Here is a 17,492-nt window from a genome sequence, read left to right as displayed (position 1 = left end):
TTGAAGTCAAGATTCGAGACCACCCTGGTCAACACGGTGAAATCCTATCTCTACTAAAACTACAAAAATTAACTGGTCGGGTAGCACATGCCTGTTATCCCAGCTACTCAGGAGGCTGAGGTAGAGGAATTGCAGTGAGGCAAGCTGGTACCACTGCACTCCAGCTTGGGTGGCAGAGCAAGACTCAGTCTCAAAAAATAAATAAGAAGAAACCACCACCAGGGATTCTAACTTGGTTGGTCTGGGATGGGGCCAGACATGCATGTCTGTACGCATGGCATATTTTTAAACCATCTCAGGTGCTTCTGATGTGTAGTCAGGGATGAAAACCTTTAGTCAAAGCCAATCACAATCATCTCGTTCCCATTCCTGATGTTGCTTTCCAAGTTTTTCCTACAGCCAACCATGTGACCAATTCCAGGCAGTAAGATGTTGGAGAATTGTGCCTAATTAGGACTTCTGGGGCAGATTTCCCTCTAATAAAAGGAAAGCCCCCTTTGGGAGGTCAAGACAGGCAGACTGCTTGAGGCCAGGAGTTTGAGACCAGCCTGGCCAACATGGCAAAACCCCATCTCCATTAAAAATACAAAAATGAGCCGGGATTGGTGGTGCATGTCTGTAATCCCAGTTACTCAGGAGGCTGCAACAGGAGAATCATTTGAACCTGGAAGGCGGAGACTGCAGTGAGCCAAGATTGTGCCATTGCACTCCAGCCTGGGTGAGAGAGCCAGACTCTGTCTCAAAATGTTAGTCAGGTTTTCTACTGCTTTGCAGACAAAGAAATGTCTAAGTGATATATCTTAATAACAAGTCACATTTAAGAAGGCGCAGTTCACTGCACTGTGCTCCAGGTAATGTACTAATTGTCTAACTATATGTAAAGGTCTGTTCAAGGGAGGTTTTTTCTCTGTTTTACAAAGGAGGAAACTGAAATTGCAAGAGGTTATGTGCCCTATCCAAGGTCACCACAGCTGACAAAATGGCAACCAGGATCCCAACCCAGTGCTGATTTCTCCAAAGCTGATGGTTTGTTCTGAGGTTTTGTTTTGTTTTTTGGTATGTGTATGGTAAGGTATAATCCAAATATGCAAAGTATACAGGCCAGGCACAGTGGCTTGCACCTGTCATCCCAGCACTTTGGGAGGCTGAGGCGGGCGAATCATGAAGGCAAGAGATCAAGATCATCTTGGCCAACAAGGTGAAACCCCGTCTCTACTAAAAATACAATAAATAGCTGGGCATGGTGGCATGTGCCTGTAGTCCCAGCTACTCGGGAGGCTGAGGCAGGAGAATTGCTTGAACCTGGTAGGCAGAGGTTGCAATGAGCTGAGATCACGCCACTACACTCCAGCCCGGGGACAGAGCGAGACTCTGTCTTAAAATTTAAAAAAAGTAGCTGGGTGTGGTGGCTCAACGCCTGTAATCCCAGCACTTTGGGAGGCTGAGGTGGGTAGATCACCTGAGGTCAGGAGTTCGAGACCAGCCTGGCCAACATAGTGAAACCCTGTCTCCATTAAAAAAAATATATATATATATATTTTTAAAGTATATAACACATAGATATGAGGGCAAAGAAATTATCACAAAGTGAATACCTGGGTAATTGCCAATCCAATCAAGAAATGTATTTCCAGCACCCACGGCCCTTTTGTACCTGCTACCTTTTCCCCAAAGGTAACTCTAACCTGACTTTCAACGCCATGGTTTAGCATTTATTTCTCTCTAGTTTTGAGCTCCAGGCAGTTTGTATTTTTTTTTTTGAAGACAGGGTCTCACTCTGTTGCCCAGGCTGGAATAAAGTGACACAATCACGGTTCACTGCAACCTCGACCTCCTGGGTGTAAGAGATCCCCCTGCCTCAGCCTCCTGAGTAGCTGGCACGTGCCACCATATGCCTGGCTAATTTTGTAAACTTTTTGTAGAGACGGAGTCCCACTACATTGACCAGGCTGGTCTGCAACTCCTGGGCTCAAGTGATCCTCCTGCCTTGGGCTCCCAAAGTGCCAAGATTACAGGTGTAAGCCACTGAACCCAGCCAGGCAGTGTATTCTTTTGTTATCTGGCTTCTTTCTCTGAATGCTACACATGTGAAATGCAACTGTGCTGTTGCGAGAGGCTGACATTTTACTACGATAGGTTTAATCCTTTTCGCTGTTGATGAGCACCGCAACTGCTTTCAGTATTTGCCAACTGAATAGTGCTGTTAGGAACCCTCACAGAAGCACCTCGGTGCACATGAACACGTTTTTCTTTTGGGTTTATACCTAGGACAGAAATTGCTAAGTCACCAGGCATGCTAATCTTCAATTTTACTTAACTGCCAAATAGTTTTCCAAGTGGTTGTACCAATCTACACCCCACCAGCCCTGTCTTCGAGCCCCTGCTGTTCCACATCCTAACACCAGCTCATGCTTAGAGCCACAGCATGCTGCTGGCCACCAGGTCATGCCATGCACTGGACCAGCGCCATACCAAGAATGCACAACGAAAAATCCCTCCCCAGGGGGCTTGTTACAAGCACCCAAAGTACACTTGGGGCTGTGGTTTAACCAGTAAGGAGGAGGCCAGGCACAGTGGCTGATGCCTGTAATCACAGCACTTTGGGAGGTCGAGGCGGGCGGATCACCTAAGGTCAGGAGTTCGAGACCAGCCTGGCCAAGATAAAACCCCATCTCTACTAAAATAGAAAAATTAGCCAGCATGGTGGCTCATGCCTGTAATCCTAGCTACTCGGGAGGCTGAAGCAGGAGAATCACTTGAACCCAGGAGGCAGAGGTCACAGTGAGTCAAGATCGCACCACTGCACCCCAGCCTGGGTGACCAACAACATCAAGACTAAGGAGGGTAAGTATTAATTGCAAAAATCTGCTCGCCTGAGTCAACAAACACAGGAGGTGGCAAAAATAACATGTCACGACTTCGGCTCTAAGCACACAGCCCACTCTCGCCAAATAGCACCTGGGCAAGAGGCATGTACGGAAGGAATAAAATGATCCCACTTCTGGCCCCGGTAATTAACAAACAAACAAATCTGTCTTATCATAAGCACAGTAGTCTCGAAACTGATCATAAAAAGCAATGATGTCAGGGGCTCTGCCCTGTCAATCTGGGTGGCCCTGGGGTTGCAGTTTCAGTTAAGGCACCAACAGGATCACTGTCTGTATCCTATTGACACTGTCCCACAGTGCCCTCTGCTGGAACAAGGGACAGCACGGACCAGAAATCTTCATTCTTCCACACTGGAGTCACATTTTGGCTCTGACCACCTCACCAGCATGCACTACTTGAAAGGCTCCCAGCTTTTCCTTCTGCACTGGGGATAGGAAGTGGGACAATGGCAGGTCATGAGTGGCCACCTCACTTTCCTCCTGGTCACCCCCACCATCACCTCCCACCTGAACAGCCACCTGTGGGTCTCCCTGCCCCTGTCCTGTCCCTAGTCTATTCTTTTTTTTTGAGACAGAGTCTTGCTCTTTCATCAGGCTGGAGTGCAGTGGCACGATCTCAGCTCACTGCAACCTCCATCTCCCGGATTCCAGCGATTCCCCTGCCCCAGCCTCCTGAGTAGCTGGGACTACAGGTGTGTGCCACCATGTCTAGCTAATTTTTTTTAAATTTTAGTAGAGACAGGGGTTCACCATGGCCAGGATGGTCTCGATCTCCTGACCTCAAGATCTGCCCACCTTGGCACCCCAAAGTGTTGGGATTACAGGCATGAGCCACTGCGCCTGGACCCCAATCCATCTTTCTGCAGCTTCCTGAGTCAGATCACAGCCCTTCTCTGCTCAGAGCCCAAAAACATCTGGCATCAGCTTGTCCAGGGCAACAAATGAAGTGAGCTGTGAAAGGCACAGTGCCACATGAGCAAGGAGGTTCCAGCTGGTACAGGTGATCCCCACTTACTCCTGACTCAGACACACTCCCCACTTGACTTTGTGCTGGAGGCGGGTATACCCTTTAAGAACATTCTCAGGGAGGTTACTTAGGAGGTGGTCTGCCTGAGTTTGAATTCTAGCTCTAGCCCCTCCCTAGCTATGTGACTCTGGGCAAGTCACTTAATTTTCCTATTTCCTCACTGATAAAATGGGGATAAAAATGCTTGTGTCAAGGCGTTGAAAGGATTCAGAAAGATCCATGCACAACGCTTAGCACTGTATCTTGGGCATAGAGTGAGAGCTCAATGTGTGTCAACCATTATTAAGTGCAGACAATGTTAAATGTGTATGTATAAAGCCACAAATCTTATTTTTTTATTATTTTGTTTTTGTTTTTGGAGATGGAGTTTTGCTCTTGTTGCCCAGGCTGGAGTGCAATGGTGCAATCTTGGCTCACTGCAACCTCTGCCTCCTGGGTTCAAGCGATTCTCCTGCCTCAGCCTCCTGGGTAGCTGGGCTAATTTTTTTATTTTTAGTAGAGATGGGGTTTTGCCATGTTGACCAGGCTGGTCTCAAACTCCTGTCCTCAGGTGATCCACCTGCCTAGGCCTTCCAAAGTGCTGGGATTACAGGCATGAGCCACTGCGCCTGGCAATTAATTTATTTTTAATAGAGATGGGGTCTTGCTATGTTGTCCAGGCTGGTCTCAAACTCCTGGCTTCAAGCAATCTTCCCACCTCAGCTTCCCAAAGTGCTGGGATTACAGGTGTGAGCCACTGTACCCAGCCAAGTTTTAATTTTTTAACCTTAAGCAGGAAGTTAAATTTTTTGCTTTTCCCCCTCTTAACAATATGCTTTGGAGATTGTTCATTTAAACATACACATGGCCAGGTACAGTGGCTCATGCCTGTAACCCCAGCATTTTAGGAGGCCAAAGGAGGAGGATCACTTGAGTCCAGCCAGGAGTTCAAGACCAGCCTGGACAACATAGTGAGATTCTGTCTCTAAGCATAAAACAAAATTATTAGCTAGGCATGGTGGTGCATGCTTGTGGTCTCAACTACTTGGGGGGCCGAGGCAGTAGGATGGCTTGAGTCCAGTAATTCGAGACTGCAGTGAGCTATGACTGCACCACTGCACTCCAGCGTGGGCAACAGAGCAAGACCTTGTCTCAAAAATAAATAAGCAAACACACAGACACGTACACAATCAGATATACCTACTGAACAAAAATGGGGTCACACTTGCTTTTTTCACTTAATGAAACGTTCCTTTTTCTACTTTGCATACTTATGTGTTAAGTTTTTAACAATAAGCATTTGGGACTTTTTAAATCAAAAAGAAAAACCAATAAAATAAAAGTCCAAATCTCTAACCCTATCAGAACTAAAGCCTGTCAGAAACTCACGTGTGCTAGGCCAATGGGAACCACTGGGTCATGAGGGCCAGACAGTTCCTGGCTGTTTGCTGTCCCCACTCCCTCCCCAGTGTCCTGGGTGAGACAGGGCAGCCCTGGCCTGGCGCTCATCCTGTCCAGGCCCTCTGGGTTTGGGCGAGTGGTGCCAAAGCCCAGATCCAAGTCTGTTCCTGCCTCAGTGGGGAGCCTGGCGTTGCCAATGCTCATATCCCATCTGCTGGGAGATGTAGGCCCACTGGAGACTGTCTGTTTGGCGGCTGGGGGCGGCCATCTGGGGCAGGCCGGCTGGCTGGCTTGGAAGGCAGCCCGGACCTCTTGCTTTGGCCCCCATGCCCTGGTTTACAGGAGCCCAAGGCATGTGTGTGTGTGAACATGAGAGACACAGAACTGTGGACATGAGAAAGACAGAACTCTATCCATGAGCTCAACCCACGCTTCCCAGCATGGGCCACTGACCTCCCGGGAAAGAACGTCAGCCACAACAGTGGTGCCCACCATAATCAGATGCTTCCTGCCCTGGAGCTGTGTGCTGCTGCTTCTTGTGGGTCAGTCCAGGTGAACCCTTCTGCCTCTCTTGGAGGCAGGTAACAGCATGAAGCTTTTTTTTTGGTGGGGGGGGGTAGGGGGACAGGGTCTCATTCTCTTGCCCAGGCTGGAGTGCAGTGGAGTGATTACAGCAACCTCCGCCTCCTGGGTTCAAGCCATTCTCTTGCCTCAGCTTCCTGAGTAGCTGGGATTAAAGGCACGCATCACCATGCCTGGCTAATTTTTCTACTTTTAGTAGAGACAGGGTTTCACCACGTTGCCCAAGCTGCTCTAGAACGCCTGACCTTAAGTGACCCACCCGTCTCATGCTGGCAAATCCCAAAGTGCTTGAGATTAGGTGTGAGCCGAGGCATCCAGCCCAGAAAGCCTATTTCACAGATGAAGAAACTGAGTTATGCAGAGCTAAAGCCGTAAGCCCAAGGTCACAGGGTTAGTGAGTGGCAGAGTGGGATTGAACCCAGGGTGGTCTGTTTCCACAGCTAGAATTCAAAGTCAACCCGCTAGGTGCTATGCTGCAGTGGTTAAGGGCATGTGCCCAGAAGCCAGGCAGCCCAGGTCGACATCCGGGCTCTGCTAAGTGATGAACTCTTGGGCCCCGATGCCCTCATCTGTAGCATGGGGATAATAATGGAAGCCACTAGGGGGATTTGATGGGTCAGTGCACATAAAGCACGCAGGACAGTGCTGGCACTACTACATGCCACAAGTGTTGGCTATTTTATTTGTTTTGTTATTACTACTTTCGGGCTGTGGGATCATCTGCTCATCCACCATGACTGGAAGGGCCTTAGGAAGGAGCAAGGCAAATCATGCCGACCACTGCCCCTCCCTCCAACTCCAGATGCCCGGGTCCGCAGGTCTGAGGGCCCGACAGTGGTTCTGCAGGAGGCTGGGCCCAGGGCTGCGTCTGTGTGTGGCCTGCTTGTGAGTGTGAATCTCTGGGTGGGTCACCTCCAGGGGCTGACTCCAGGGTGACAGGATGGCAGACTGAGAGACCCTCTTGCCGGCTGACTTCATGGGGCTCTTCCCGTCAAGTGTCAGGCTGGGCACTGCCTGCTTAATATTCGCAGCTCACCGAGCCCACAACACAGTCCTGTAAGCTGAGGATTTCCACAGGGGAAACTGAAGCTCCGAGAGGAGAGGAGCCATGTGCCCAAGGTTCTAGAACTGCTTAGTGGCCAAACTAGGACTCACATGGAGTCTCCAACCCACAGAACATGGCTCTGCCTCAGGACCTCTGCACTGGCCATTCCCTCTACCTGGAACGCTCTTCATCCACCTGTCCACACGGCTCCCTCTCCCCTCCTCCAGGTTTACTCCAATGTCACCTTCCAGTAACATCTCCCTTGACCTTTTTGTTAAAAACCTAAGCACCCGCCACACTCGTCGCTCCGCCTTGCTCGTTCCCCACCTCGTCACCACCGGCCTTGCTAAGGTGTTCTGTTTCCTGCGGTCTCCCCAGGAACCCAGTCCCACGAGCATCTTTGCTGCCTTGTTTGCTACGGTACCCTCCAAGCCCAGCACAGAGCTGGCAGGGGGGAGTGCTGAGTGAACGTCTGTGGAAGGGATGGATCCCAGGCCTGTGGCTGTGAGACTCAAAGGGCCCTGTGCCATCGCCTGAGATGGACCAGAGTCCCCCATGGCTAGTTTTGTAGGTGCTGGGGATGGAAGCAGACACACTGGGAATGGCATCAAGCCAGTTTCAAACTTAGTGAACAGGAAATCACAGCAAAAAAAATTATATAACCCAGCATCCATGCACTGAGCCTCACCACTCTCAATATGTGTGATGCAATACAGCATTTTTAGAGACAAGGGTCTCACTATGGTGCCTAGGCTGGTCTTGAACTTCAGGCCTCAAGCGATCCTCCCGTCTTAGCCTCCTAAAATGCTGGGATTACAGGTGTGAGCCACCATACCTGGTCTATATATTGTATTTTCTTTTTTTTTGAAACAGAGTCTCACTGTGTCACCCAGACTGGAGTACAATGGTGATCTTGGCTCAGTGCAACCTCCAACTCTCGGGTACAAGCGATTCTCCTGCCTCAGCCTCCCAAGTAGCTGCGATTACAGGTGCCTGCCACCAAACCCAGCTAATTTTTTTTTTTTTTTTTTTTTGTATTTTTAGTAGAGATGGGGTTTCACCATGTTGGCCAGCCAGTCTGGTCTCAAACTCCTGAGCTCAGGTGATCCGTCCACGTCAACCTCCCGAAGTGCTGGGATTACAGATGTGAGCCACCATGCCCAGCCTATTCTATTGTCATTACGAACATAAACACAAACACTAGTACTGAGTTGGCTGAGCTCCTAACTCATCAGTGGGTCCAATGTGCAGTCTAAGCTGAGTCAGTCGAACCCCAGAGGCAGCCGAGTGCGGCAGCTGGAGCACAGACAGGCACTCTGCCCTGCCACTCCCCGGAGAATACTTTGGGTAAGTCCCTTAACCTGTCTGTGCCTGTTTTGTCATATCTAAATGAGGACAACGGTGTCTTCATCCTAGAATTGTGATATTTAAGTGAGTTAATAGATATAAAAAGCATAGAATATTGCCTGACACACAGTATAAAGGAGAGTTGCAGGAATAATGGCCACTGCAATAAATATTTTATATACATATACATATATATATATATATGTATATTTTGAGACTGAGTCTTGCCTCTGTCACCCAGGCTAGAGTGCAGTGGTGCGATCTCAGCTCACTGCAACCTCTGCCTCTTGGGTTCGAGTGATTCTCATGCCTCAGCCTCCTGAGTAGCTGAGACTATAGGCGCATGCCAACATACCTGGCTAATTTTTGTGTTTTTAGTAGAGACAGGGTGGTTTTTTTAAATTGCTATTGTTTTTTTTTTTTTTTTGAGATGGGAGTCTCACTCTGTCGCCCAGGCTGGAGTGCAGTGGCATGATCTTAGCTCACTGCAACCTCCACATTCCGGGTCCAAGTGATTCTCCTGCCTCAGCCTCCCGAGTAGCTGGGATTACAGGTGTGCACCACCATGCCCGGCTAATTTTTGCATCTTTAGTAGAGACGGGGTTTCATTATGTTGGTCAGGCTGGTCTCGAACTCCTGACTTTGTGATCTGCCTGCCTCAGCCTCTCAAAGTGCTGAGATTACAGGCATGAGCTACTATGCCTGGCCTAGAGACAGGGTTTTACCATATTGGCCAGGCTGGTCTTGAACTCCTGGGCTCAAGCGATCCACCTGCCTCGGCCCCCCAAAGTATTGGGATTATAGGTGTGAGTCATTGCACCCGGCCTATTTATAAGTATATGACTGTGGTCATCAGTTCACCCAGCAGTTGCCCATATGTCCTAAAACAGCCGAATGCAGTGTGAGCTGTCACCTCTCATTCTGCTCTGGTGCTCATCTGGCCAGAAAGGTGGGTAGAGGGAGGAGGGGGCTGGGGGGACAGAGGCGGTGACCACCTGTGGTTTGGCACACATGGGTTTGAGGCTGCCTATTCCTGGCTGCTGCAAAGCCTCCATGCCATCCCATTCCCCCAACTCAGTGGGAAGGTCTGGGTCAGGGGATGGGGCCAGGGTGCTCCGAGCTGCATCTGCCAGCCTGGATGAGGTCCAGGACTTGGCTGGCCCCACAATCAAAGTCCTTGGCAGCCACAGCCTGCTAGGCTTCCATGCCTTGGCAAAGGCCAGGCCCAAGGGGCTGGGGTGTTGCAGGCTGAGGGAAACCCATTTTGGAGGGCCTGCCTAGCTGGCGACTGCCCCTTTTCTGGAAAGGTCTTCCTTATTTGGGTCTTCTGGACCTCTGTCATTTCTGCTTGCCTGGCTCCCCTCTTTTTGCTAAGGACTACCCTGCCTCTTCCTCCAGGGAGTTCTGGTAGAACTGTCAATCACAGTGCCTGGCCCTACCAAAGGTGGGTAACGTGTGCTAGACCTGGCCAGTTTCCTCTACCGCCTCTGATCACAGTGACTGGCCCAGGGCTTGGGCTTGCAGCCCAGTGAGATGGAATCTTGTTCTGTCACCCAGGCTGGAGTGCAATGGCATAATCCTAGCTCACTGCAACCTCCGCCTCCCAGGTTCAAGCAATTCTCCTGCCTCAGCCTCCCGAGTAGCTGGGATTACAAGTGCCCACCAGCACACCCAGCTAATTTTTGTATTTTTAGTAGAGACAGGGTTTTACGAGATTGGCCAGGCTGGTCTCGAACTCCTGACCCCAGGTGATCTGCCCACTTTGGCCTCCCAAAGTCCTGGGATTACAGGCGTGAGTCATCACACCCGGCCAGTCTAACTGAGCCTTTTGAATGAGAAAGTGTAAAGATAATAGAAGATTTGGGCAGCTGACCTCCATCTTCCCATGATGGGGTGAGAGCTTGTTAGTGGCAGAAGAAAATGACATTCACGATGCAAAAAGCAGAGCCAAGCAGAGAGCTAAAGCAGCAGAGTTCTGGTGACTGCATTTGAGTCTGTAAGTCCAGCTGTGCCTGAAGCTTGCCCAACCCCTAGATTTGCAGTGACACAAACCAATGAATTCTGTTTCTGACTTAAGCAAGTTAGAAATAGATTCCTGTCACTTACAATTTAGAGTCCTAATAGAGTATGGGTGCCCCAACAGGCCTTCCCCACTAGCCACAGCTGACATTTAATCCAGAGGAAGGCCTCCAGCCAGGACAATGAAATTCTCTACTCAGAATGGAAAGTGACATATTCAGAGTACCTTGAACTGACTGGCATAACAGCAGTGCCTGCGGTTGAGTCCCCAATTCCTGTCCTGCCTGAGGATTGTTGCCTTAATTCTTTCCATTGTGTAGGACACCTCATGATCCTAAAATGATCTCTTACCTTCCTTTTTATTTCTTAAGTTTATTAAAGTTAATCTCTTGCAAACAGATTTTGTAATCTTGGGCTCTGAAGTCAGACACTCTGGACTGAAATCTTGGCCTGGCCACTGATTCACTGATCCTGTAGAAATCATTTAATTTCTCTATTTTTTTTTGAGTCAGAGTCTCACTCAGTCACCCAAACTGGAGTGCAGTGGCACAATCTTGGATTACTGCGGCCTCCACCTCCCAGGTTCAAGTGAGTCACCTGCCTCAGCCTCTCCAATAGTTTGGATTACAGGCACATGCCACTACACCTGGAGATTTTTTTTTTTTTGGTATTTTTGGTAGAGATGGGGTTTCGCCATGTTAGTCAGGCTGGTCTTAAACTCCTGACCTCAAGTGGGTCACCTGTCTCACCCTCCCAAAATGCTTGGATTACCGGTGTGAGCCACCACTCCCAGCCAGAAGTTATTTAATTAGTTTCCTCCTCTTTGAGTTCGAGAGACTAACAGGATTGCTCTCCTGGGGTTGCTGGGAGGATTCCATGAGATGAAGCTGGGGAAGTATTTGCCCCCAGAACCTGGCTCGAGATGGGAGTGGCTGTAATTCCTTTAATAAGAATGAGAGTGATGGGACCTACCTCGCGGGTCCGGAAGATGATCCTGTGCTGGTACTGAGGCCCATGCTCCTTGTGATCTTCCAGCTTCTCCCGCTTAATGCTCACAGCCACTGGCCCCAGCTTCTCATCCACGCCAAAGTAATTGGCATGTTCTAAGGAAGAGCAGGCAAGTTCAGGGTCAGCTGTCTGGCGAGGGGCCCTGACGCCCGACAGAACTGTAGATGGGGGGACCAGGCCGGCTCTCGTGCAATCTGTGGGATGCCGGTCATGCAAACCTCATGCAGGGCCACAGATGCCCACCCCCCCAAGTAGAGAAACCACAAGGCCCACCTTACTGTACCACCTCTGCCAAGTCACCTAAGTTTTTTGAGCTCAGTGCTCTCATCAGAGAAAAGGGGGGCCTGGACGCCACCCACAACCCAGAGCTGATGTGAGGGCAAAATGAGGCTACAAATCTGAAACACTCAGTGCAGTGCGTGGCATGTCATCAACCCAGCATCACTGTGATAATTCCCGTGTTTGCAAAAAGGTTCACTTGCCTTGACTGCCTATTAGCCCTTGTGAAATCATTAAGATTCTGGTCTAGAGCACCTCCTCCCACCTGGGCTCTGCCTCTTTACAGATATCTGGCCCCAGCCAAGTTGTTAGAAAGCATTTTCAGCTGTAAAATAAAGCTACAGGTGGACCCAGCCTTCAGCACTGTGCCAGGCACATAGTACACACACGGTGAGTGTTGGCAATGACTGTCCCCAGGGCCTGGCATCTGTCAGGGACTACGACAGGGGCCCCAGGCATCGCCTCTGTTGCACCATGTTTCTTTACCTAGGTAACTTCAACACCTCTTTTTTCCCTTAGGGCAACAGAGGCTTTAGCCAGTCATGGGGCACACCTCCTGCTCCCTCCTCTACCTGACAGCTGCCTCCTCTTTTTTTCTAAAACATGCTGCTATTTTATAACCCTTCCAGGCAAAACATTCTTCCTGATGTATAACCCAAGTATCTCGTGCTTGTGTGCGTATCCGCCGGGGGTGCTGACCCAAGTCCACAAAGTCAGCATCTACCCATCACCGGAAACTGTACTGGTACACTGAATGTTTAACGGATGGTTCTTATTCTCGCCAGACACTCTTGGCACATCAAACGTTAATTTAAGGGCAAAATATTTTGTGTTAATTAACGCCCCAATCAGAATAGCACCTGAAAGGGGGGTGGGGAGGTTTTTAACAATCTCTCCAGGTGGTCAGAGAATGGAATCAACATTGTATGCCACAGATCACAGATACCAGCTTATTCCTGAAGCAGCTACAGGGGTTGCTGCTTTACCCGTCAATACATATCTAGCTCCTTGCAAATCCTAGCATACGGTAGTCACTCAATAAACACTGACCAACGACTAATTTATTTCCTAGCTTTGACAAAGATTCTCTGCTTGGCCAAACTTTGGTCAGGCTTTGCATCTTCTCCTACGCCCACCTGTGCTCCTCCTTGTAAAATCCAGTTTTATTAAAGAACCCTGCTAAGTCAGTTTAGCAAGAACCCTACTCCCCAATATCTGAACATCCTCCACATCTGATCAAGCTCTTTATCTTCCACCACCCAAAGGTGATGTCTGATCATCCAGGCGTGTCATCAGCAAGAATATGGTTCGGTTGGTTTACCCAGAATCTTCCTTACCCCTGCCATTTCTTCTTAGTGATTTCTTTCATGCACTGACCCCCACCCTGCTTCTTGGCTATAAATTTCCACGTGACCATGCTGTATTCAGAGTTAAGCCCAATCTCTCTTCCCTACTGCCAGACCCCATTGCAGTGGCCCCTATGCCTACTGTGATGTTCTGAATAAAGTTTTCTTTACTGTGCTTTAACAAATATTATTCAACGGTTTTTCTTTTTTGAGACAGGGTCTTATTCTGTCATCCACGCTGGAGTGCAGTGGTGTGATCATGGCTCACTGCAACCTCTGCCTCCAGGGCTGAAGTGATCCTCCCATCAGCCTCCACAGCAGCTGAGACTACAGACATGTGCCGCCACACCTGGCTAATTTTATAACCTTTTTTTGAGGGTCTCACTATACTGCCCAGTCTGGTCTCAAACTCTTGGGGGCAAGTGATCATCCACCTCAGCCTCTGAAAGTGCTGGACCTCGTGATCCACCTGCCTTGGCCTCCCAAAGTGCTGGGATTACAGGCTTGAGCCACCGCGCCCGGCCCGAAAGTGCTGGAATTCTGTTATTATAGGCATTCAGTGAGGCCTTGTGCTGGGCCGAACATTTTTTTCTTTAACAGTTTTCAGGGCTACAAAGAAATTTTTAAAAAGAAAATGGCTTTTTTTTTTTTTAAAACTCCATGCTGAGTACTTCCTACCTAACAAGAACTAAGTATTTTAATGTATAATCTTATTTGATCCACATTCATTTCATGTAAGTATTTGTACATGTAGGTTGAAAAGACGGTGTTCTTTGTTGCTTAGGTACAAAGTTAATATACATAAAATGTAAAATCAAGTTTTCATTAGGTTAGTCAAATCCTTTAAATCCTTATTTTTCAACTACTAGATTCTGTCAATTTCAGAGAGAGTGTCTATGAATGTGAATTTTTCCACTTCTCCCTGTAGCCTTATGTTTTTTTTCTTTTTCTTTTTCTTTTTTTGGTTAGGGGGACAGAGCTTCACTCTGTTGCCCAGGCTGGAGTGCAGTGGTGCAATCTCAGCTTACTGCAACCTCTGCCTCCTGGATTCAGGATATTCTCCTGCCTCAGTCTTCCAAGTAGCTGGGATTACAGACACCCACCACCACGTCCAGCTAATTTTTGTATTTTTAGTGGAGACAGGGTCTCACCATGCTGGTCAGGCTGGTCTCAAACTCCTGACCACACATAACCCGCCTGCCTCAGCCTCCCCAAGTGCTGGGATTGTAGGTGTGAGCCAGCGTGCTCAGCCAGCCGTATCCATTTTTAAAATCTATATACCCCTAAATCAAGTTGCCAGGTATACAAAAGTTCACAACTACCAGAATTTCTTGGCAAATTTTAAGAAACATGAAAGGCTTTCCTAGTTCCTCTAAAAAGTACTGTCAGCCTTTAAATCTATTTCATGTGATACTGCTATCGCCTCATTGGCTTTTTCCTCATAAGCAACTGTCTGGAAATTCTTTTTGATCCTTTTCTTTTACATCTCTGTGTCATTCTGTTTGTGCATGTGACATTAATATAATCATCTTCATTTGTCATGCAGTCTGAAGGGTAAAATGTATCACATATCTGATCAGCTATGGAACAGATACCCCAAATTGAGGGCTGTCTGACACCAAGTTGGAGCTCCTGAGACCAGACTCTGAGCCCCGTGGGATGACTTAATTGACATTTGTCATGTTTGTCAAGGACACTACTTTAAATACTTTTAAAAAACTAGTTGCTGTGGGCCAGGTGCAGTGGCTCACACCTGTAATCCCAGTACTTTGGGAGGCCAAGGTAGGTGGATCACCGGAGGTCAGGAGTTCAAGACCAGCCTGGCCAACATGGAGAAACCCTATCTCTACTAAAAATACAAAAATTAGCTGGGTGTGGTGGTGGGTGGCATGGGCTTGTAATCCCAGCTCCTGCACTCCCGTCTTAGACATGCCCATCACCTCCTGCCTGGACTACTGCAGCGGCCTCCTCCCGGTTCCCCATTCCCTCCCCACCCCTCACAGTCTGTTCCCCACATGCAGCTGGAGGAGGTTCTGAATGCAGAAGTCGGATCAGGGCCCTAGCTGGGGGTGATGGTGGTGCCTGTAATTCCAGCTACTAGGGAAGCTGAGGAAGGAGAATCGTGTGAACCCGGGAGGTGGAAGCTGCAGAGAGTTGAGATCGCACCACCACACTCCAGCCTGGGCAACAGAGTAAGACTCTGTCTCAAAAACAAAACAACGACAAACTAGTGGCTGTGGAGTATTAGCTGCTAGTACTTCCACCCCCTCCCTTTTTTTTTTTTTTAAAGAAAAACCCCTCTATTCTTGGAAAAGAGAAGCTCTGTTTAGCTAAAAACCTACATTTCCCAGCCTCCTTGCACACAGGTGTGGCCACTAAGTGGAAGTGGTTGGACACGGCTTCTGAGAAAGCTCTTTAGCCCATTTTGGCTGGAGGTTGCAATTTTTTGAATTTTTCTGTGAGTGAAAAATCAGACCTTAGCAATGGCCAATAGTGTTCCAATAATGGAACACTAGGCATAAGGGGCTGACTTGACAAGAGGTCTGCCTTTCTGTCCTTACCCTTTCCTCTTTTTCTCTGCCTGGAAATACAGATGTGATGGTCAGTGCTCCAGCAGCCATCTTGGTGTGGGGCAGCGCGGGATCACACACTAAAGCTGACATTCCACAGATGCTGAAGACTGACCATACCAGACCTGGGCTGCTGACCCCTGGATTTCCTCACAGGAGAGACATCCTATGTCGTTTAAGCTTGTTATTAGCAGTTATAAGGAATTCCGAATCTCTTTTTTTTTGAGACAGTCTCACTCTGTCATCCAGGCTGGAGTGCAGTGACATGATCTTAGCCCACTGCAACCTCTGCCACCTGGCTTCAAGCAATTCTCCTACCTCAGCCTCCCAAAGAGGTGGGATTACAAGCACATGGCACCACACCTGGCTAATTTTTTTTTATTTTTAGTAGAGAGGGAGTTTCACCATGTTGGCCAAGCTGGTCTGGAACTCCTGACCTCAAGTGATCCACCTGCCTCAGCCTCCCAAAGTGCTGGGATTACAGGCGTGTGCCACCAAGCCCGGCTAACAATTCTGAATTGTTATAGCTGCCACCATTTTAAAATTAGGAAAGTCTACATTAAAGTATCCGAGTTTCAGGAGAATCTTGAAAAACTGGAAAGGCTGGCAACACTAGATTTGCCTGCATGTCTTGCATGACAAGAGTCAGCTGGCATGGAGCAGGAGCAGCCTAGTGTCTGCCTAGCACTCCACACTGTCCTGCTGTCCCCCGAAGCTGCCTGGGTTTTTGGCCGCTGCACTAAGCTATGCTGTCTCCTAGGAATGCCCCACCATGTATGAAGCCTATCTCTCCCTGATGTTAGCACCTTCCAAGCATCAATGGCTTCACCTTCAAACTGGATCCAGAAGCTGCCTGCAAGATTCTTCTCCACTCCTGGGCTCCCAACTTAGACATGCCCATCACCTCCTGCCTGGACTACTGCAGCAGCCTTCTCCTGGTTCCCCTGTCCCCTCCCCGCCCCTCACAGTCTGTTCCCCACATGCAGCTGGAGGAGGCTGTGAACACAGAAGTCAGATTAGGGCCCTGCCCTGCTCAAAGCCGTCCTGTGGCTCCATTTCATGCAGGGTACAAACGTGTGTCCTCGACACAGCCCTCAAAATCCCAAGCGACCTGCCCCTGTCACCTCTCTCTCTGCCTCAGCTCCATCCACTCTCCCCGTCACTCTGCCCCAGCAGCACTGACCTCCTGTCTGTTCCTCCAACATTCCAGGACTTATTTTTGAAATGGAGTCTCTCTCTATCACCCAAGCTGGAGGATGGAGTGCAGTGGTACAGTCTCGGCTCATGGCAACCTCCGCCTCCTGGGTTCAACTGATCCTTCTGCCTCAGTCTCCTGAGTAGCTGGGACTACAGGCATGTACCACTATGCCCAGCTAATATTTGTATTTTTAGTGGAGACAGGGTTTTGCCATGTTGGCCAGGCTGGTCTGGAACTCCTGACCTCAACTGACCTGCCCACCTCGGCCTCCCAAAGTGCTGAGATTACAGGCATGAGCCACAACACCTGGCTGTTCCGGGACTTTTCTACTCACTGTTGTGTTCCGGGAACACTGTCTACAATCTGCACATGGTGCCTTCAGCTCAGTACTCAACAGGACCTACCTAGGCCCTCTCTGACCTTCCTCTACTGAGATCTTCCCCCTCACCCCCCACCACCCGACGCTCCATTTCCTTCTTCCCTGATTTACTGTTTTCCACTGCATTTAGCACCCTGTAATCCCTTGCGTATTTTTCGTATTTATCCCGTTCTATTGTTCATCTTACCCATGTAAACATTAAGTGCTAGGAAGACAGAATTTTTGTTTTAAGCTGGTACATCCCCAGGCTCTAGAGAGTGCCTGGCACTGAGCTGTACCAAGCCCATATGTGCCGAGTAAATGTAGAGCTGTTGTGTCCTGTAGCTCAAGGTTTATGGAGTGTTGCTGTGTCGGACACAGGGCTGAGGCCAGGGTGGCTCTGCTCACCGGATCCTCACAGCCCCCCAGGATGGAGGCCTCTGTT

General features: G+C 49.1%; 1 protein-coding gene across 15 annotated transcripts in view; it reads right to left on the bottom strand.

The window, feature by feature from the left end:
* The window catches only part of SIPA1L3 (signal induced proliferation associated 1 like 3), a 323,626-nt gene that overhangs the window by 100,343 nt on the left and 205,791 nt on the right, over positions 1 to 17,492 (bottom strand). For all 15 annotated transcript variants that reach the window (XM_078359226.1, XM_078359222.1, XM_078359228.1 and 12 more), the window contains one exon: positions 11,261 to 11,391. In XM_078359226.1, the coding sequence (XP_078215352.1) occupies positions 11,261 to 11,391 (131 nt within the window). The remainder of the gene's footprint in view (positions 1 to 11,260; positions 11,392 to 17,492) is intronic.

This window comes from Callithrix jacchus, chromosome 22 (assembly GCF_049354715.1).
Source record: "Callithrix jacchus isolate 240 chromosome 22, calJac240_pri, whole genome shotgun sequence".
In the NCBI taxonomy this organism is placed as follows: domain Eukaryota; kingdom Metazoa; phylum Chordata; class Mammalia; order Primates; family Cebidae; genus Callithrix; species Callithrix jacchus.
Note: the sequence above shows the minus strand (reverse complement) of the source record. Positions and strands in the feature narration are given on the sequence as shown.